This window comes from Planococcus citri, chromosome 1 (genome assembly GCF_950023065.1).
Source record: "Planococcus citri chromosome 1, ihPlaCitr1.1, whole genome shotgun sequence".
Classification (NCBI taxonomy): Eukaryota; Metazoa; Arthropoda; class Insecta; order Hemiptera; family Pseudococcidae; genus Planococcus; species Planococcus citri.
In genome coordinates, this window is record NC_088677.1 from 39,905,233 (window position 1) to 39,927,953 (window position 22,721).

The following is a 22,721-nucleotide window of genomic DNA, read 5'->3' on the forward strand; positions in this document are numbered from 1 at the left end:
TTTTCAAAAATTCAATCTGTCTCCATTTGAGTTGGTTTGACTGAAATTTTGATTTCAAACTCTCAAATTGCTTTATGGGCAATTTAAAACGCCCAAATTTGAGACTTGGCATCTCAGAAATTTGGTAGAATGGTTAAAAAAGGTGATGAGGCGATTTTGGGCGATTTCAGGAGGAAAATCTTGCGATCTGTGCGCATACTTACCTGGCAACACTGGCCGCGCTTCAATATGCAAATATCCGCAAAAAAGTAAAAAGTGTCAAAATGTGACTGTATCCCTTTCAGTTCTCACCGATTCAATTATGTAAGAATGTAGGTGAGTAGGCTCGATGATGATTAAATAATAGCAACGCGATATGTAAGCTAAAATTAATATAAGCGTAAAATTACGAGAAAAAAACTCGTGCGTCTGTGGCAATCGAAGTTGATGAATTTTATATTTTATGTATCTACTCACTACTATGGCTAGTACATACCTATAATAAGATTTATAAAAAGTAATTGTACCTATTCAATTCGACAGCACTAATTGAAATTTATTTGAAAAAAACAAAGAACTTGGATCAACGTTTGGTTCACCTACCAATCAGGATGAAAAAATTAAAGTTTTTTTTTCAATTTACAACTTTTTAAGATGTAAGTATTAGTGAACAGTTCTCAACCTCCCAACAACAAGTGAAAGAAACCGCACAATTTCAATATAATGTACGTATATTGTATACCTATACATAAACCGATATTTAACGGTTTTACTTTTACACCACTTCCCTCCCTTCATGGCCAGCGCTACCCGATTATCGTGTTTTTCATGAACGAAAGATATTTCTAAAAAATGAATACACAACTTCAACGACTCCTAAGTTAAGTGAAAAATTGTAAAGGCAAGAGTGAAAATGAAAAATTATTGTCAGAAAACAACTCACAAACTGAGAAATAATTTTTAATTTCAAATAAAAACTACAAGTAAGAAAAATTTGTAGGTAAGTAGGTAAGTACTAAGATTATTAAATAGGTAAGCAGTTTGAAAATACAGCACTGCAGTTGGAAAATCTGGGTGTAAATGCTTTTGTAAGCATTTTTCAAATTGAGCAAACTTGTTCGTAATACTTAGGTTGTAAGCAACTACGTGGAAAGATTTATTACTTATTAATATGTATATCGATGTATGTTCCATATCCACAATCATTAGAAAATCAATAGATGTATGTAGTATATATGATGTAGGTGTAAAATACGTACACTATGTATATACCTACGAGTACAAAGCAATAATGACAGTGCTATGAACAACATTTTTCAGGCATAAGGTACTCGTACCTATTTAGATATCATTATGCGCTAATAATACTCTACACACGTGCTAGATGAAAATGTTATAATTTTTTGTAAAGACTACAACCATAACTATTATTGTGTTTTGAAATCGATTACCAGGGGATATTGTCTGATATTGTGACGCTATAACCGTAGATAACACTTCACTTAAAGGGTTCCAATTACCATAGGCTAATTCCTACAAAACGTGTTCAATATTAGTTACTTATCACGTATATAGTACTGCATCAAACGATGTTTTTTCGTACTGCTTTCGAGCATCATTCACCATTGATTTGATTCAAGTACCTCTACATGGCGATTGAAGATTAAAATTACACTATTAATGAAGAATACAGTTTATAAAAAACAACTTATTTATTTTAAGTAACAGAATAATATTGGTGTTGTCATACTACAAATCAGTCAAGATTCATACCTAAAACTAACATCTTCAAATTACTAGGTATAGATAAGTAAACCTAAATACTTAGAGATTCGGAGAACAGAACTGTGATTGTAAAGTTTACACTTATATACGTAAGTATGGTACCTTTCTATCTTAAAGAACTACTTCCATTTTAATCGAAAATACCTTTCTACTTATTTTATTAGGTAGTGAATAAATAATTGAAGAAAAAAAAGAAGAAAAAACAATTTATAGTTCGTGTGTAGGTATCTCTATCTACCTACCCATGTTTAGATACGCTCTGAAAAGCGATGTGAACGAAAAAATTAAGTAACAAACTGAAGATCGCTACCTAATAGGTAAATGAGTTGAAAATTTCTCATTACCAATATTATCACACAATCGTGATCACGCATAAAAAATTTATAATTTTGACGTGGATATGTTTTTTTGCGCCGAAAGTTTATCCACACAATTCAACAATTTGCATTACGCTGATACGCGTGACGCTGACTTTTGAAAACGTGGAAAAAATCTGGATTTTCCAAAGCTAACCTCTGAAAACTTTGAAAACGTCCGGATAAGTTCTTACATTATTTCTGGTTTTTTAAAAAATTGAGAAAATATTTCTTAGACTACTTGACACCACTTTTTCTTTTTGACTGTTTGAAACTTTTTTAAAAATTGAAAAATTTTCGATATTTTGTCAGTCTTTTAAAAATACATATTAAAAAAAATCGGGCAAGTTCCTATGGCATGAAAGAATTGGTCAGTATTGACGAGGGTATATTTTTTGCATTAAAGGACTGTCCAAAACTTTGGAAAAAAAATCATCAACATTGAAGTAAGACTTTTTCAAGTCTGGGTTTTAAAATCTGGAAAAATTTGCTAGGTAGTTGACGGGTTAGAATGCGTGTTTTTTGAAGCGGAAAAAGAAAAAGATTAAAACATTCAAGAACGTTGTTAATTTTCTATCCAAAATTAATAAAATACACGTATGTATCTTCATTTCATAATAATACTTGTACCTATTATGATGTTTTGCGCTCATGGAAGACAACTCAAAACTGCTCGCAAAGCACATAAAATGAGTAAATCTAAAGCAGAAGGTATTTCAGACAGATTTGAAAGAAAAAACGTGGAATACAATTTTACAGTTTATACCTACTAATGTATATGGAAGTTGGTAATTTCAAAAAGTAAGCAAAATAGCAGCCTACCAACGGTAGGAAATCTGCAAAGTCAAATCTTATTCAATAAATACAAAATATAAATATTCGAGAACCCATTCATTGAATTTTGCATTTTTGCATTGTTTCTCAGAAATATTGTCAATTCAGCAGATAATTCAGCTAAAAATTCTGCATATCCGCAAATCTTAGTAGAATCTTCTATTGTCTTCCGGTTAGCACTCCTCGACTACCCCAGTTTGGTTTTGTTTCATTTTTCATTAAAAAATTTTTTACTAAGCTACCATACACTTGTGAACACATGAAAAATTGAAGTTCGAAAATGATCATTTTGAGTTGGATGACGCGAAGCTAGGACAGATTGAAAAAAAATGGCAAACTACAACTCTTATCACCTAGTAATTTTGTTCACAGTGCTGGGACGGAAATGAAATTGTTCTAATACCGAAAGTTGAAATAATCATCTAACTATTTTGTGATAAAATATTACCTACTCGTATATATGTTATAAATCACTACGATAAAAATGAGTAGCTCTGACTATCTGTAAACATTTCCCCGAAATAAAATTTTTCATGAAGCCAAGAAGCAGATACGTTATGGAATGAGAAGAGAATAAAATTTTAAAATATTTTTGATTCGTGGATTGATTTATATTCTCTAGGTAGGTAATAATTAAATAAAATTGTAAAACTTGGTAAACTAAGAGTTTGATAATTAATATAATACGCGAAGGAGGTACCCATGTAACGATCATGTTCATAGAATATCATCTGACTTTAGTATTTTCCAAGTTTGCTTTAAGGTGATCATTCTAAGGATTAAATGCCCTTGATAATCAATAAAGTGTGGTATAATAAAAAGCATTAGCGATAAGTAGGTACCTATTTTACAAGACGGGTCGCAACGTACAATATTACATAATTATATGTATTTAATGATAGACTACCTAGTACCTACATCATTACCAGAAACTGCAAAAATATGTAACTGAAAAACTAAAAATACCTACGCCAGTCTATTGAACACCCGTATTTAAGCTTACATACACTTACTCTGAATTGCATTTTGGAAAACTTATGAAACAAAACTCGAATGCAACAAAAAGATATGCGTAATTTTCAAGCAAGTATTAATCTCAATCCGTTCTATAAGAGAATTATTGCAATTTTCCTCCATTTCTGGAAAGACGGTAGTAGGTACCTATTGAATGAATACCGAAATTAAGCTTTAAAACTTTGCTCTTGATTTCAGGATAGATGTTTCGAACATCACAGGCACAGGTACCTAACGCAACGCATAATCGAAAATGTGTCGAAAAGTGTCCATTGTTTACAAATTCATCGCCAACAGTTAATTGAATTGAAAGTACGTCTGAGCAGCTACCCAATTACTACCTTGCCCGATTCAAGTTGAAAGCGAAATAAGCAAAAAGTACCTAAAATCACTTAAAATAAACCTTGTTAGGCATCAAAGGTAATATCAATATCACTTCTATTAGATAAAATCATCAAGATATTGTTAACCATACACACAAGAGAACAAAATGTAACTGATAGCACAGCCATTAACACATCTAAAAGGCAACGCGCCCGTTTCTCGAAGGGTTTGTGTGAAAAATTATTTCAATCTCCAATATACAAGTAGGTACAAAGCGATAATCCCTTTGTTGGTGTTCATAATTTAGCCTACACAACAGTGTGCGCGTAAGAATGGCGAATTGAATAAATAAATTGCAAACGAGATAAAGAACTCTTCTCGCTTTATTTCCATAGGCTCTTTTTCTATTGTTAAGTATTATTATGCGTTGGAATTGGAAATTTAAGAATATCTACAAAATTAAAAAGTTGAAAACATGTTTCAATATTTATTTTTTCAAAATAAAAAAAAAAACAACCGATTGGGTGATCTCGATTTTCAAGATAATTCAACATTTCTACTTGGTTCAAAACAAAAAAAAAAATCTAGCGGAAATTGATTCTTGGCACATGCTACGTGAATAGACATTACCACGATTGAGGCATGAAAAGACATTCAAATGTGAAGTTACCTCGAAATTAAGTTGGGGCGGATATATTACCTACGTTAATGTGTTGACAGGTAGGTATTACTTATTTATGAATGCATTTTGAGAAAAATTGAAACAGCCTCCTTGGACAGAAATCGTTCCAAAAATTGAGAATCGCTCAGCTACAATTATAGGTAGGTATCTACTTGCTATCTAGTAGATAATTGTATCAACAAAACTACTAAGTATCTACCAACGTAGATAATAAGGTCTATCAAAAAAAAAAAAAAAACATATGATAGACGTAAGTACACGTTGAAATAAGTACACACAGAATTATTACTTATAAAGCTCATTAGGTAATCAAACTTCATAGATGTTGAAATCATTGTTTTATTCACTTATCTACATACATGGTTTATCACGCATTTATTGATTCAAAAATATTCACATGTTTGTGGCATTATTTTAGAAACATTATATTATAATCTCTCAAAGTAAGACGGTTGAAACGTTTCTGCATGCTCACATTCAATTATCTAATATTCAAATACCACATGATTTCAGAGCTATTGCAAGAAGCTTCAATTTTCAAACTGATTCGATTAACAATCACAGAGATGCCGTACTTATTTGTAGCGGCGGAATCATTCCAATTTATTCGTAAAATAATAACGCGAATCATCCTTTAAAAAAATCTAAGCGTACTGCACCTACCTCTTTAAATGACGTACTGCCATGCCAGGTTGTACGCGAGCGGCATTAAAAAAATATGTTAATAGATTTGCATAACCAGTTCGCCGTAAATTCACTATTCAGTGTAAGAATCGCGATAAAATCTAGTTCGCGCGCATCTAGATATTTGAACCAAAAATGAAGTCAAGTCCTCCGATTCTGTTTCAATCGTTGTCCCTTTTTTTTGTGTTGATGATTTATACAGTTGAATAGCCACAATTTCCGTCCTAACTACCAGCAGGTGGGGGGGGGGGGCTCACAATCACAATAGTTTTGTTGTAGTTGTGATTTCTTGCAGTAGTCACAAACTTTGAATGCTGATACCTCAGACCTGGTTAAATTTGGAGAAAATCTGTTTACAGGACTTCAAAGAGATTATAAATGGAAGATTCAAAATAAGTAACTAAAATTCGAAAAGCTGAAAATTGAACTGCCAAGGTGAAAGTTCAACTTTTTGTAACTAGTACAAAAGTTGAAAGTTGTCATTCAAAAATTTGAAAAAAGATACAACAAAAACATGATCTTTTTTACGAATGTTTTCATGCCCTGGAGAACACAACGACTTATCTACAGTTTTTTAAATTAAAATTCGAAAGAATTTCACGAGTGATACATTGATTAATTTTTACAATACGACTCCTTTGAATCCCAAAACATTAAAAAATTTTAAATGACGCATAACGTTTCATTTGTGAAGTTTTCGAGGGCACTGAGTTTGAGTAGACACTTTCTTGTTTTCCGGATACGATCTCTAAGGGTGAGGGAGGGGGTCCTTCCATGCTCCATAATTTTTTTAAAAAAAGTTCGAAAAAGTTTTGAAAATGTGGTGTGCAAAATTGATGCCCTCTCATTCGAGATAGCAAGTTTTGATCTGAAAAATGAACTGATAGTTGAACTCAACGACTTCAAATTGAAGAGGATCAACATTTATTTATTACGTTATTTATACGTACAAAGGTATACACACCAATAATACCAAAATGTTACTTTTCAAATACTCGTAAGTTAATAAAAAAAAGAATGAAAAATGTTTAAAAACTTTTGGTTTAGAAAAATAATAAATTATTTATGAAGGCCTGGTTCTGAGGCTAGTGAGCGATTAAAAATTAGGAAGAACTCATCAAATGCTTGGGAGGGGGGAGGGTTTGCGGTTGACACCACTCCACTAAATAATCGCACATTTCATTACAAGTGTAACTTATTCAAGGCTTACAACAACATCACAATCGTAGAATAGGTGAAACGTACTCAACTAAGGAATATAAAATATGAAAAAGTAGGTAAAAGTACAGGCTACAGGACCGAACAACAAATTTTTTCTAGGAATAAGGTCAATCTTAGTGTTATGACTATGAAAGGTAAGTACAGCAAGTCCAAGTACGTTGCATATTCAACTAGTTCGAATGGTTCACAAATATTCATATTCAATAATATTCGTACCCTACTTGATGCATAAATAGTAGATAATTTTTCCAAGTAGATACCCTTCTTTCTCTATTTATGTGTGCCAAATGAATAGTTCGATTTTACTCTAAAGCTTCATCATTATTAAAAATGAAATGAGTATCTACAAATTTAATACACGTCTTTGTAAAATTTACACGAATCAAAAGAACACAATCATTCCAACTGCAGCATAAAACCGAAATAGCTACTACGAGCATAATCATCTACGTATGAAAAGTATAAAGGATAATTAGTAGATATTTAAAAAATTAAATAAATAAATAAATAAATAAATAAAACGCAATCAATAATGGAGGTATGTATCAAGAGGAAAATTAATGGGGCTTGAACCCACAAATAATTCATACAACTATTATAGCCGGCTCTTTCCTTGAAACCTTAAAGGACCAGGACATACAAAAAATGTCAACAGTAGAGATTCGGACCTTCGTAATTTTGCATGGAGAGATTTGGATTTTTTTAAAACATTTCTATATTCGCTCGAGATTTTTTTTTTTAACAGCTATCAACTTTATTTTTATAACTCTATATTAAAATATAATTATAACAGGAAAATAGACTTCCAAATTAAATGAAAAAAAAGTCCTATATTTTATTCCTATTTTATCACCTTGCTTACTACGCCGTTTATTTAGCAAACAAAACAAATCGCATGCAAATCAAATTAGTAATACCTATAAATTTTTCAATCGTAAAATCCGAGCAAACATTTTAGTACCTAATCTTTAAATTAGGTGTTGAGTAAGCATTCATGTCAACCACCAAAATAATAATAGGTATCAATAACTTTTAACAAAGGCAACAAACGAAAAAAACAGAATAAAAATTTTAAAACGAAATATTCAAAAATACGCGTACCCAAACACTGAATGTAAAATTAAATGAAAAAGAATATGAAATCTCAAAAAAACAAAACAATAAATAACAAAATTTTAAAAAAAAACAACAATAATTAGGTATTTTATCGTTAGTTTGGTAAGCGGCACGAAAGCGTAATATTCTTAGTTAAGTGTTCACAATTGCATGGCATGCACGTGACATCAAAAAGTGACCGGAATTAGTTCGATGCATAAACGGATTTGGAAGCAAAGGTATATTATTACCTGCTGGATGGTATGGCAGTCCAAAACTAGGGTAGCCGGAGTACGCTCCGCGATTTGTGGCATATGCTGCGTAAGCTGCAGCTGGAAAACCTGCGAATAAAATTCCAGTTAGAAAATCACTGCAATTGTACGTACATACATATTACATACCTATGTGCTATACTTAAATTACATATTAACACCACAGACTCATTAATTCCTTACTTCCAAAAGTTTTATAGATAGCACCTATCTCTACACCCTCAATTAATTCGCTCGGTTACAAATAGTGGTAAACATTTGGAAAACAGCTCTTCTTGTTTGTGGATATCAATGGAAAGCTTTTAGCAATCAACACGAAATGAACGGTAGGTATCAATGAATTATATGCTTTTGGTGAATATCGGCCCAAATGTAATATGTCAAAATAGAACTTAAAAGAGTTGAATTTCGCGCCTATTGAACTTTAATATCTCGTAAGAAATTTTACTCGCAGAGATACACGAACGCAAAGAGCCACCACCCTACCTTCTTAGCCTCAAGGATTTATTTTAGTGTTTAGTTAGTCTCGTCAACGTGGCAGTGTAACTCATCAGACGTTCAGAAAGAACCATCCCAATTACAAAGAAACCATTCACGCTTCATTCATTTTTGTTTTTCTTTCGGAAAATCTCTTTCGAATCTCACATATTCAAGGTCAAAATTTATCACAGTTTGACAGGTCTTGAAATTATGTGTATAAGATGAAATAGGTAGGCAGATATTACGACCACTTCAATCCTTCGGTTTTGATTCATGAATTTTCTTTAAGCCGGTTAGTTAAATGTAAGATCAATTATTTTCATTCCAATGTTTAATGAACTTTTATTTCTTGAAATTGATCCATCGCCACTTACATAAAAGCGTTGAAATCTTAGTTGGTTCTTAGCTTCCTTCTACACAGGTTTTAATTTCCTGAATTTTTCATATTTTTATATACCTATATTTTTTTGCAACTAGTCACACTAAAGCTCTCAATTGAACAATGAGCTCGCAGTCTGTCACTTTTATATCTTTTCGAGTTCTTAATTTTAAATCACTCGCTTGAATTAAATGTACGCAACTAAAATTAATTAATTCGTACAACGAGAAATAAAAATTGCAAAAAATTGAGCAGATTTGTAATAAAACTAACATAGGTAACAAAAAACAAATGACTAATTTTCAATTTGAACAAAACGCAGGAAGGTATTAAAAATACAAGATCACCATATTTTGAAAAATCAAGTCGGGGTAGGTACCAGGTACCTCTAGCCTAGTTTAAAATTTGAAAATCATACGAGAATAGGTCAACACGTTGTTCTCAAATACCTAGGTGTGTAATAATTTTCAAAATCATGGCTAAAAGTTTGGAACCGTTTCTTGGTTAGTTTTCTTCTCAAAAGTTAAAGTACGAGTACTTTAAAAAATTTTAATGTCTAAAAATTCATCGTCAGCTTTAAAAATGGAAATTACATTTCGCATTAATCTTTCAAATATGTGTTTAGACCTAAAACGATATGTATCTACTTGCAAATGTGATCCAACAAATTGTCAACATTTTGCATATGAATGCGTAATAGCAATTTCGAATAAACTGAGAGACGTAGGCTTCGGGAAAGTTTTTAAACATCTCTGGAGCGATTCCAAAACTTCGAGATGATATAAGATTATATGTTTCGATAATTCTACACAATTGCAATTAACAAATTTAAATTTTTTGCCGAAAAATTTAGAGATTGTGCAGATTAAAGCAATAAATAACGTCGAACTGTGACGATTATCTCCCTCGAGTTTTGCTTAATCTCCAGTTTTTTAAAAATCCTAATATACTCGTAAGCCTGTAATCGAACAATCTTTAAAAAGAAAAAGCTTCACACACCTTTACACATACTGAAATTAGAAAAGTGGGTAGCCACCCAATAGTTCACCAAAGGCGCCAGTCGATGTATTGGGTGCAGATTATTGATAAAAGCAGTCTAGATACATAGTAATAAAATCCATGAAATTATGAAAATATTTTAATAACGTTAATATTTGTTATTATTATTACTCATATTTCTTCGTGACTTATAAACGAAATCTAGATCTATATTCAACTAACGACTCATTTCTCAATCCTTCAAAGACGATGTTTTACTGTACCCATTTCCCCACAATTTATAATATAGGTACCTCTATTTTTTTTACTACCGTCGAAGAAAAAAAGTAATTACTGGTTTATCATCAGTAGATAGGCCTACACATTTCACTAGGAGTTGTCATATTTTCGACATTTGCTGCAGGTAGGTAATTTTCAAACTGATTAGTTTTTTAAATTGATTAATTCGTATCCGTTCGCGTTGTTATTCGGCTTTGAATTTTCATAAGCTTCTTTACGACGAAGCCGACAATCATGTAATGAAGCAATTTGAATCGCAAACACATTAAATTAATCTCGAAGTAATATATTTCCAGAAAAAGCAAACAGCTTATCCGCCGAAAAAGTATCTAATCGATTTTTGGGAATTTTCCAAAGTTGAATTTCTAAACTCCAGTTGCCAGCCAGTAACGATTGCTGCTGTAAGCGTGTTGGGTCATGATAAAAGAGTTTCTAACGCGAGTCTCATTTATTTTAAAATATAGGTGGGTAATTTTTTATACGTATTGCTTTAGGTTTGTAAAGGTAAACGAGGTCGTATTAGCCCCATCAGTTGTCTGTAAGTATTCTATTCAATCGAATGTATAGATTTTCTTTGATTCAAAGTTTTATTTATCGCAACAGATAGGTACCTATACCTACCAAGCTATCTACCTACCTTGATTGAAAAAAATAAAGGTTAGAATGGAAATTTCGAATATTTGTGGCGAATTTTTTTCTCAAACAAGAAATAAAAGTATAAGGGTTCTGTTTGTATCGAAGAAGAACTAAATATTAGAAATAGAAACGCTATATACTCGTACTGTAGGAGGCATTTCCGATTTGAAACTTTAATTTACGTTTGTTTTATAGTTACAAACTTTAGCTCGAAACAAAACTTAAGTTCAAAATGGACGACTTGATTTTCCGTTTGAGACATTTAGTTCGCGTTAGCACTTGAAAGATATATTTTATTATCCTTTTGAAATGAAAAGAACTTTTACGCCGAATAAAATGTTAAAACTTTAACAATAATGTTTACAGGCAATTTTGATGTTTTAAAATTATTGTTCGTTAGAATCAAATTTTTGATCTTAAAATTACCCTCAAGGTTTGCAAATATACTTTTATCTCCGTTGACGTGATGACTATTATAAATGCATGCAGACGAAATAATATTTATATGTGTACCTAAGTTAAATAGCCTATTTGGAACACTCTGTAATGATACGAGTAAGACGAAAAAAAAAAGTGTTTCAAACAACATACGCGAGTATTACTCAAATTAAAATAAAAATTCAATAAAAAGAAATCTTACCATCTGGTAGCGTTCCTAAAGGCCACATAAAGTCTGAAAAAACAGAGAAAAATAATTAGAAATCATCGAATAAAAATACTCTCAAATATTTTTAAATTTAATACGTTGGGTTCTCTCTCAGTAGAATTACTCGTATTATACGCCTAAAATTTCGACATATTTTATCGTTCTAAATTGCGACCATTCAAAATAAAATATTAAAAAAAAAAAAATACACGTTACACTTTCGACTGTAATCTGCAACTCTGATAGATATTTCCAATTTATATGCATCAATACAGAAGTAGGTATAGGTATAAGTTATACCAGTTAGTTATATTTTCGATCTACTAAATCTACGTTAAACTAAATAGAAAAAACACCATTTGTTTCTCTCTACACTACAAATCCTTCACTATAAACACTACATAAAAATCACCAATAAACTGATAATTTTTCTAAATCGTTCGAACTTCTGATGGGAAGAATTATTTCAAACATCTTCACTCGAAATTTACATGTTTTTATGACTATAAAACTAAATCTAGTAACTAATATCTATGTAACAATTCTTGCTAATCATTGGAACGCTTTTTAAATGGTGAAGAGATTCATTCACCTCACCCCAAAAAAAATATCGAATTCGTAGAATTTCGTTAGCAGGTAAATGTTGAAAAAAAATGAAAAATTGGTACAAGTGAGTAGGTAGGTATTTCTTCACCATTCAAATGTTCTAGGTAACACTTAGTCTAAAATTATTAAAAACTAAAAAAGAAAAAAAAACTCTAAACATTATGTAAAAATAAAAGCTGAACTCTTAAGTGTTTGTTGAAGCAAATTAAAAAGTACCTATATAAGTAGGTATATTGAAATACGTTGTAAAAATATTTCATTTCAACAATTTAAGAATTTGGTCGCTCGAGCTATAGGTTCATAGAAACTTTCCATATAAACTTGTACTGTCAAGAACGTAAGCCATGTACTACGTTTGTATCAACAAATTTTTCAGTTTATCGACTGCGTTCATATTACGTACTAACAATTTTTTTGTAGCAAAAAAAAAATCATTTATTTTGTATTGTCGTGGGACAAGTCTAAAACTACACCAGATAAGCATATGTACTCGTAATTTAAATACTTGTTTATAGTACGTTTTGAATTCACAACGAAAATGATTTCTAACTAAGACGAATGGGGTGTGGTATCAGGTTTCACTGTCCCGATGCTAAAGAAGACGTATCAATTGCGGATCAGATTATTCAAAAAAAAAAAAAAACTTAGAAAAGAGAGAAAATCATAATCTTAACTTTGGTCCCTTTGACATTACTTAATCTTGGCTTTTGTGAAAAATGAAATCATGGGGTGTTATTGTTTGTAAAAATTAAATGCTCAATTCGAATGAAAGGAGCAACAACGCTTGGGAATTTGAAAATGAAAATCACCTCCTAGAAGATATGTACCATACTAAGTATGTAAGAAACTGAGCAATTTTCAAGATACGTCACGTTTGTTCTTCAAAAAATATCAAGCAGATTAGCATATTACATATTTCGAAAATCAGAACTCAAGAAAACTATTGGCAATTTTCACTTTACGAACAATATTTGGTAATCGAGAAAAAAATATGTTTCGTAAAACGAAAATGTCTCATAAGTAAAATCATTTTTTGCGAATAATAACACACGGTAAATCAGTAAATCAAAACTTTTTTCCCACTAGAATACCTTGAATAAAGAAAAAACGATAATTTTGCGTTCACAAAAGATAAAATAACCCGAAGTAAACATCAGGGTCAGGTAGGTGCTTGAAGTTTTCTATAGGTACAATACAATGACAGATGAAGTGTCTCGAAAAAAGTTTCAACTTCGGTACCGCCGATTAGGGTACTTTTTCGAATTCTTCGTCAGATATCTAATTATCACAGTCAAACACTAATTTGAAAAATACTCTCACATACATAATATAAAGATACCGTTAAAAAATGAAAAAAAAAAAAAAAAAAGGAGGAAAACTTAAACTGTTATCAAAGACACATTTTATAATAGGTTAATAACTAATTGTAAAAACTATACGGCTAAAGTAACGTATTAACATAATTAGTTAAAAACTAACCACGATTAATCGACTAATCGAAAAAAAAACTACACTATTCTAAAAATTAGTACCTATCTAAAGTTTAAAGGGAAACGTAGAAACGAAAAAAAAAATTCTAACTAACAAGCTAAATAAAAACTGTAAACCCTAAAACACTTACAGTTTAACTTTAAATTTTTTTATTTTCTTAATCACTAGAACGCAGAAATCCAAAGACGAGTTTGCGATCTAAAGCGAAAACCAAATCTGGCGCCTGTACATCCACACTATCGTACAGGTTATTTCCGTGGCCCGAACAAATTGTACAATGATGAACACGCAATAATTTTTCTAAATTTATTAACAATTTCTAAAAACTAGATTATTAACAGGAAACAAGTCCATTGTCATATTGCCTAATTCAGAATAATTATATAACTAAACTATAAACACAGGTAGTTATGCAAAGAAGTTATTAAACTAAATATCGGTGTAGCTTCGTATTTACGCATCCGTTCATATTTTTCCAACGAATTACAAAAATGCATCGAAATTTCAAACATACCCTACTTAATCTTTCGAATTTTACCCCTAAAACTGAGCTTCTATAATCGACTGAAATACCAACTCGAATTTTGTCCTGACAATCTGCTGATGTGTACTAAGTAAGATACAATAAATGCATTCCAGCTATCTTCTTAAAAAGACACAATTCAAATATCTACCCACAAAATTTTGAATTTTTTGTCTCACCTTGAAGGAAATAACGGTGGAAGATTTAAAATGTGAAATTCATTCCACATTAAGGAAGCTAGATTTCTGATCTCACACATTTTTTTGATTAGGTACTCAATACCCACTCTGAAGCACTATCACTGATATTATTCTCTATAAGACTATCATTCATTACGATTACCTATAGAGACTATTCTAATATAAGTAAAGAAATACACGTAGATATTAGTCAATACATACAAAACATTAATACATTACGAATACCTAATAATTATATAAGTAATCTATCTTCTACAGACATTAAATATGTAGGTTAAAAATGTATAGGTTTCTAAGCTAATTTTTATAACTTTATCGACTATATTCTATACCAGTCAAGTACACTTCGTCTTTATTAAGTAGGTATGGTATTTCATGATTAGGTACCACGAAAAAAAAGAGAGAAAAACTTAGGCCTAATATGAGTTATTACGTATATGAGTACTTTGTAACTAAAAGGAAAAACAACATTGATCCTTTTCGGTCGCTGTTAATTTATAAAGGTAGAGATAATATGATTAAATTTGTAGAATATGAAAAAACAAAATCATAAACAAGCCACCGAAAAAGTAAAAACAAATAAATAAAAAAAGTGATAGGTATACAAGAATAAAAGTTCCATTCAACAATAAATTATAATACAAAAGAAACAGAGACAGAGTAATGAAGGTTTCATTAATAAGCGAAAAAAAAAGGAGAGAGAATTTCAACAACTTTTGATTCAATTGCAAATTCGACTAATCCTGCTCGAGATATCGCATTTATTTTTATATTCGACCGAAATGAATCATTTTTAAAGTCGAGCAATCGAAATACGAGCATTATCTACAGTCAAGTCAGGATTGTTATGCTTTCTCAAACTTTCAACATTCAAGCTCGTCGTTTTTGTTTAATGGAGAATTTAGAAAGGGTAGGTATGCAGGTGAGGTTTGAATATTTTTTAAATAGGGATATACTTAATACCCATGAAAGATGATTGCGAAAGAATTTCTAAAAATTTCATCTATGTAATTAAGGTATGATTTCAAATCTCCAATGTATCATCTAATGCCACTAGGAAAACGTAGTGATTTTTGGAACAGTTGGAATAAGAAACTAAGATGAATTAGAAATACGCACCAAATCATTCCGAGGTAAAATATTGAATAAAAAATCTTAAATATTTACAGCGGCTTTTTGAGGTTACTTTACAGTAATTTTTTATTGGGATCTCACAAACATCGAACAAAATTGAAAAAGACTCATCTTATACCGCAGTTCTCTTCCTCTCACTTCTCTCGGATGTCTTTAGAAAAATGAAAAAGCTCTTAAAAATCGAACATACATATGTATTTAATTTTATTTCTCATCTTTCACTCGGATTAATTCGTAATAAGCAAATAATGAATCCTTTGAAAAAATACAGATCCGATTAGAATCCTCCCTCTTTTGCCTCTCAGAATTTTCATGGTGCCTGGCGTTGGCTGATTTTTTTTGGGTATAGAAGGGAGGGAAAGGAGGGAAGAAAGAAAAGGGGCCATTTCAACGAGAATAGTTAGTAATTTTTCGAAAATTTTTCCTCTCATGTTCCCTCGTCATTTTCAATTGTGTCTTGAAATCCTGTAGGTACCTTCTCCCAAGTGATTACAATTTCACTGAGAAATACATTTCAAAACCAAAATATCAAGAGAAAAAATGCAACCAGATGTGCGCAAAATTCCTTTACAATTACGTTTGATCACAAAATTTTTGAAGCGAACCTGCGTACCTGGAAAGGCATTTCTTCAATAGCCCAATATTTAAAAAACCTTGGACAGTAAATATTACACGATCAGATGAAAAAAAGAAGAAAATCATGATATCTATTTACAAAATCCACTTTCATTCAATTCTCTACCTAATTCCATCATTCACTGATTCATAAACAGACATTCTGTCTCACAGCAATTCATTTCGCCATTGAAATTTCTCATTAAGAAAAAAAAATGCATAAAAAATGAAAGTTTAAAACAAGTAATTTTAAAAAATAACAATAAAAAAAAGTAGCGAGCAAATGTGAATAATATAAGATGAGTATGTAAACAAGTGTAAATAAAAAAAAAAAAATTACAATGAAATTGCAGCCGGAACCGCAGCCGTAGGAAAAACGGCGGTAGGAATGTCGAAACTCTGCACCCCCAATAAATCCGACATGCTATATGTTAATGGAGGGGTCGCCTGAGGGACACGTAACCCTAACAGACGTTTATAGACGGCCGCCTGTAATCCCCCATATACAGGCGTCGGAGTAGGTACAGGTATATAAGCGGCTGGAAATATTGTTGGAGCGGTCATATTAGGGGTGTTATTTGTTGGCAAAGGATAAGGAGTAAAACGGTAAGCAGAAGGATTTCCTAAAGCAGTCGTTACAGACGCATTTGCATCAATAGAGGTAGAAACTTCACATTTTGATGCTAACTCACCGTATGCCCCTCTGCCAGGTAAACGAGATTTTGCAACTGCAACCGGTAACATGACTTCTTTAGGCTGTGCTTTTTTACATTCCACCTGTAAATCAACAAAAAACCACAATCATTTTTCTAACCAATTACTCGCCGATTTAAGAGCAAAAATTTGAGAAGCAATTTAAATTAGGCACTTGGCTATCGGTCGCCAAACCGAAAGATACCAACAATAAAAATAATAAATGCAAGACACACATTTCGACTGACAAATAAGGACATATTTTGTCATTTTGTCGAATTAAAGGAGTAATGAACAACAAATTTTTGATCACGAGAATAAACAGAGCGCGTAAGTAATAAAACAAACAAACTTCTTAATTACGAAATTCTGCTCAACATTAATTTTTAAAGGGTCATAAACCATTAGGTAGATATTGGTATGGGCGTCAATTTTTTCGTTTTTTTTGGACGTACCCCCAAAATGTTTTTCGCAACTTGAACAACCTTCGCTGGAAAGATTAAAATTCCAATCATGAGCTACATGTTTCGAGTGAAGTGAGTTATACCACAATTCCGCTAATTCATAAAGTTTGATCTTTATTGCTCGATATAAAAAAGGGGAAGAAAAAAAAATCAAAATTACACCTAAAATAAACGTGGAAAATTTATTCCACAAAAAATCCACGCTCAACAATCGATATCTGTTACGTGCGAAGCGAAAAAGTTTTTCTTGCATACCATACTAAAATATAAACCAATCACTGCATAACGTACAACTAAATCACCATAAAATAATGTTAGGTATAAACATTTGGCGAATACGCCTCATAACTATGGGAATACTACAAAATGATTAATTTTTGTAAAAGTTGGAAATGTTTAGTTTTAAAACGAGAAAGAGTTATTATCCGCTGAGAAACGCATTTTTTCCCCAAATAAACACGCACACATGAAATCGGCTGAATACTTTAGGAAAAGCGTTTGAATTATTATCGGCTTTCCAGTAATTCTATATCTACAAAACGAATGCGAAAATTTCGTTTAGTAATTTATCAAACAATCAATTTACAACTGCGAATAAAAATCTGATAATTTCGCGTTAAATCGTCGTCGACTGTGTATACGTTTAAGGGTAGGTAGATAGAGGTACGTATAAAGTCGAAAATAAATTTGCTCAAATTATAGGTATAGGTATAGTTTACCTATGTGTACGTATCATTAAAGAGATTTGTTGCTTGTTAGCGACAATGACGTGTAAATCATGTAGGTAAAGTAAATATGCTATAACACCTATACTATTCGCTACCTATGTGTGCTGTTAATTCGATGTTCGTACGTAATAGGTACGTATATTAATTTTCCATAATTTCGAAAATATACAAAGTTAACATAAATAAGCTCATTGAGGTTAAGATGACATGTTTAAATTAATGCCTAAATAACACCAAGGTATTTATATGCATATCATTCTTAATTTGTGATACTGGGCGTTGTACGTAAATTAGGGCGACAGAGGTAGGCTCATTTTGAAATGGTGTAGAAGTACTTTTTATAAAATATCATTCAATGAATTATTTTTCAAAATTATTTGTTGAGAAATCAATGATTTGAAATGTTTCCGTGAATTACACTAGGCAACGGCATATTTGTTTTCGGGTTGAAAATGGGCTTAATCGATAGTTTGGACCCTAAAACAAAAAACAGAGTGAGGTTTTTCAATTTGAGTTGTTTTTGTAGTCAGGGAAGATGATCAAAGTTGCAAAAATGGCCGTTTTTGCCTTATTTCACGAGTTTGTGGCGACATCAGTATCATGTTTAAAAAAAAACCAAGGTCATATTCGGATTCTACGCACTTTTTTAAGTAAACATCTTTACCGGATTTTTGATTTTCGAGCATTCAAGCGTATACAGAAAATTTTTGTTTGAAACATATTTTTAAAACTCGGAGCGCGCAACGCTGGCGTTACTCCACGACGTACTCGTGGCGCGGAACCGTGTTCGCGCGGGCGAGGCTCTCGTGCAGTAAAAATCTCGTGTTTTAAATGAAAATCTTCCGTATGCGCTTGAATGTTCGAAAATCAAAAATCCGGTAAAGATGTTTACTTAAAAAAGTGCGTAGAATCCGAATATGACCTTGGTTTTTTTTTAAACATGATACTGATGTCGCCACAAACTCGTGAAATAGGGCAAAAACGGCCATTTTTGCAACTTTGATCATCTCTCCTGACCACAAAAACAACTCAAATTGAAAAATCCCACTCTGTTTTTTGTTTTAGGGTCTAAACTATCGATTAAGCCCATTTTCAACCCGAAAACAAAAAAAAGGTCAAAAATTGTTGCCTAGTGTTATACGTGCTTCCTCATCTTGATGAAAAATCAACTGCATTTTAGCAATAACTCAGTGCACTTTGCAATAAAATTGGTCATTTTTTTCAAAATTAGATTTACCAACTTACAACTCGTCACCTCGAATTTACTACGATTCACGAATCTCAATCAATTTGAAATGTCAAACTTATGGACATGGATCACATTTTCAGCTGTCGGAGTGAGTACAACGCCTTCTGGAGCAATTTAAAATTGCTTGAGGCTCCTGATAGTTTGGAAAATGGTGTCAATCGATTTGGAAGGAAGCGGTGGTCAACTTTAGAATACAACCCGAGTCTCAGATTTTTTTCTATAATATATTATTATTATTATTTTTTTGTCGAAAATTAATATAAGTACCGCAATAGGCTATATTCCCGTCGTTTTCAAAAATTTGCCAAAAATAGAAAGATCTGCAACTTTGGGCGTTGAAAATTTGGTTCTGAGGTTTGAGTGACATGCTGTTTTAGCGAGTCAAACTTCAGCTGGATCAGAGTTGATGATTTGTAAAGGTTCCCTTGTCAGTAAGGAATCAATACGGATCATAAAGATTTCAACAGCAGGGCAAAATCCGAAAAAAAAACCTCTTTAATTTGAACAAAAAGATGAAAATTCAAGGTCTGAGACACTACATTAGATTTTAAAAAATCGATCGATAAGTGTAAGAAATTCATTATTCAAATTTATCAAAATTATAAAGACTAAACGTATTGATAATGGAATCTGAGAATCAAAAATTCTGATGAATGAAATCGAGGAAAAACACCTGAAAAAATTACAGAAAGTAATTTTTCTGTAATTTTTTAAAAGTTCAGCACGATTTTATCTATTCATTGATTCATTTTCAAAGTGCTCAAAAGTCAGACTTGATACTTGACAGTTTAATGGAATGAGGAATGATAACTCCAAGTGTAACAAAGTGACCACTTTTACAAGTTTCCAAAAATATCAATATCACAGAAGTTTTGTCGTAACTTCAAGAACTCAACTCAACAGTACTCTTCCAAGTTTACAGAAAGTAATTTTTGAAAGTTTGACACGATTTTAGTACCCAATTCATTGACTCAAAAGTGAGACTTCTAAAATGTAATAATTTACTTCAGAAAACCAACCCAATCACCAATCTGCAATTACCTAGTTATGATTGAATTACCTACTTTTCATTAATTCAAAGATGTCTGACCAAATAAAGGCTAAAGAATTTTTTTCAAATTCTCGATACAATATTAAAATTTCATTTTATTTAGTACCTAGTTCTATGTACGAGCCATCATATTTTCGTCGTCGTCGTAGTCGCGCTCCTTTACAGGAGATAGCGTATATGTCCATCTATATTAGCCGGTATCTAGCGTATCTAATTGTTTCTTTCAGGGTCTTGCAGGGGGAGTTGGCCGGTGAGTTTGTTGTTAACAGTTCCGATCGTTTCCTCCCTCTCGTCGATCTTCCTTGGATTTTCCCCTGTACCGCTAGCATGAAAATACCGTTTTCTCGTATTTTATGAGCTAAATACTTTAGCTTTCTGTTTTTGATGTCTTCAACTACGACTTTCCGCTCCTCTCCTATTCTTGCTAGTACTTCCTTGTTGGTAACGAAGTCCTTCCATGAGATCCGTAGTAGCCTTCGATAGCACCACATCTCAAAAGCGGATACTTTCTTCTCGCATTCTGCACTCATGGTCCATGTTTCGCAGGAATACTTCAGAACGGTCCATACGTAGCATCGCATAATTCTCTTCCTCAGATCAATACTCATCGTTCGATTTCCCAGCACATTGGCAAGGTTGTTGAAAGCAGTCTTTGCCATTCCAATCCGTGATTTGATTTCTTTATGATCTCTAGCATCGTTGTTTATCAGTGCTCCAAGGTACCTGAATTGCTTTACATTTTCAATTTCTTGTGATCCGATGTTGATTTTGACCTCTTTATCATCTCCTTTCGTAAATCTCATCACCTTGGTCTTGCCTGCATTTATTTTCATTCCATATTTTAATCCAGCACTGTTGATTTGGTTGATCATTTTCTGCATCTGCGCCTCTGTCTCAGCAAGGATCACTTTGTCGTCTGCATAACTTATTTCATTTATTCTCTTGCCGTTGATCTTGAATCCCATTCGTTCGATTCGCGCTTCTCTCATTATTTCTTCTGCGTACACGTTGAACAACCTGGGTGAGAGGGGGCATCCTTGCCTCACACCTCTCTTTATTCCACATCCGTTCTCCGAGTACTCAGTTCCAATCTTGATGTTAGCGCTTTGCTCCCAGTACAGGTTCTTGATTATTTGCAGGTCTTTGTTATCGATATTGTATTTTTCCAGGATCTCCAACATCTTCTCATGGTTGACACGATCAAATGCTTTTTCATAATCGACGAAGCAAGCAATGATTTCCCTATTTGCATTCAGTGCTCTTTGAATGATCACTTTCAGCAGGGCAATTGCATCTCTCGTCCCTTTTTTTGCTACAAAGCCATATTGTGTTTCACTTAGATTTTCATCTATCTTCTTTTCAATTCTGGCATTTATGATGGAGAGTAGTAGCTTCAGTGCGTGGCTCATCAGTGCGATGGTTCTATATTCAGAGCATTTTTGCGAGTTGTTCTTTTTTGGTATTGGTACAAAATTTACTGCTTTGAAGTCCTTAGGCAGAGTGCCTTCATCGTATATTTTGTTTATTATCTTCAGCAGCTCCTTTTCATACTCTGGTGTTAAATGTTTGATCAAGTCTGCTGGTATGAGATCTTCTCCCACTGCTTTGTGGTTTCTGGCTCGCTTCACAGCATTCCTCAGCTCCCACATTTCAATTTGTGGTGCCTCTTCTGTGGATGAAACTGCAAATTGAGCCGGACGTGTATCATCTCCATACAGTTCTTGTATATAGCTGATCCAGACCTCTTCAGTTTCTTGATTGGTAACACAGTACTTTCCGTCTTTTCCTCGCATATATGCTATTCCACTTCTCCTTTTCTTGTGGGTGGCCATCATCTGCTTCACTTTGGTATGCATTTCTCTAGAGTTGTGCCTTTTCTCCAGATCTTCTATTTCTTGACACTTCTCCTCATACCACTTGTTTTTGGCCATTCTGCACATTCCCATGATCTGATTATTTATCACTGTGTATTCATTACTTGGTCTGTTTGCTTGTCTTCGTTCTTCCATCAGATCCAGTATCTCTTGAGTCATCCATGGTTTGTGTTTTCTTCTTCCTTTGAATGGAATAGACTTTTCTGCTGCTGTTTTAACCTTTCGCTTCCATGTTTGCCACTTTTCCTCGATACCTTGTTCTTCTTCCAACCTGTCTTCCTTTTGCTTTTCCAGTTCTTCTTGGAATTTCTTTTGAACTTCTTTTGATTTGATTTTTGCAATGTCAAGTTGTTGGTATCGTTCTTTGCTCTTCTTCTGGCTCTTCAAGACTAGCTGGCATTTTGCAGCCAGTAGTTTGTGGTCAGAGT

General features: G+C 32.6%; 1 protein-coding gene across 2 annotated transcripts in view; it reads right to left on the bottom strand.

Moving 5' to 3' along the window:
• Positions 1–22,721, bottom strand: part of Rbp6 (RNA-binding protein 6) — a 324,961-nt gene that overhangs the window by 16,439 nt on the left and 285,801 nt on the right. For both annotated transcript variants that reach the window (XM_065344750.1, XM_065344752.1), the window contains exons 9-11: positions 16,927–17,011; positions 11,660–11,692; positions 8,226–8,315 (exon numbers count right to left, since the gene is read on the bottom strand). In XM_065344750.1, coding sequence (XP_065200822.1) covers positions 8,226–8,315; positions 11,660–11,692; positions 16,927–17,011 — 208 coding nt within the window. The remainder of the gene's footprint in view (positions 1–8,225; positions 8,316–11,659; positions 11,693–16,926; positions 17,012–22,721) is intronic.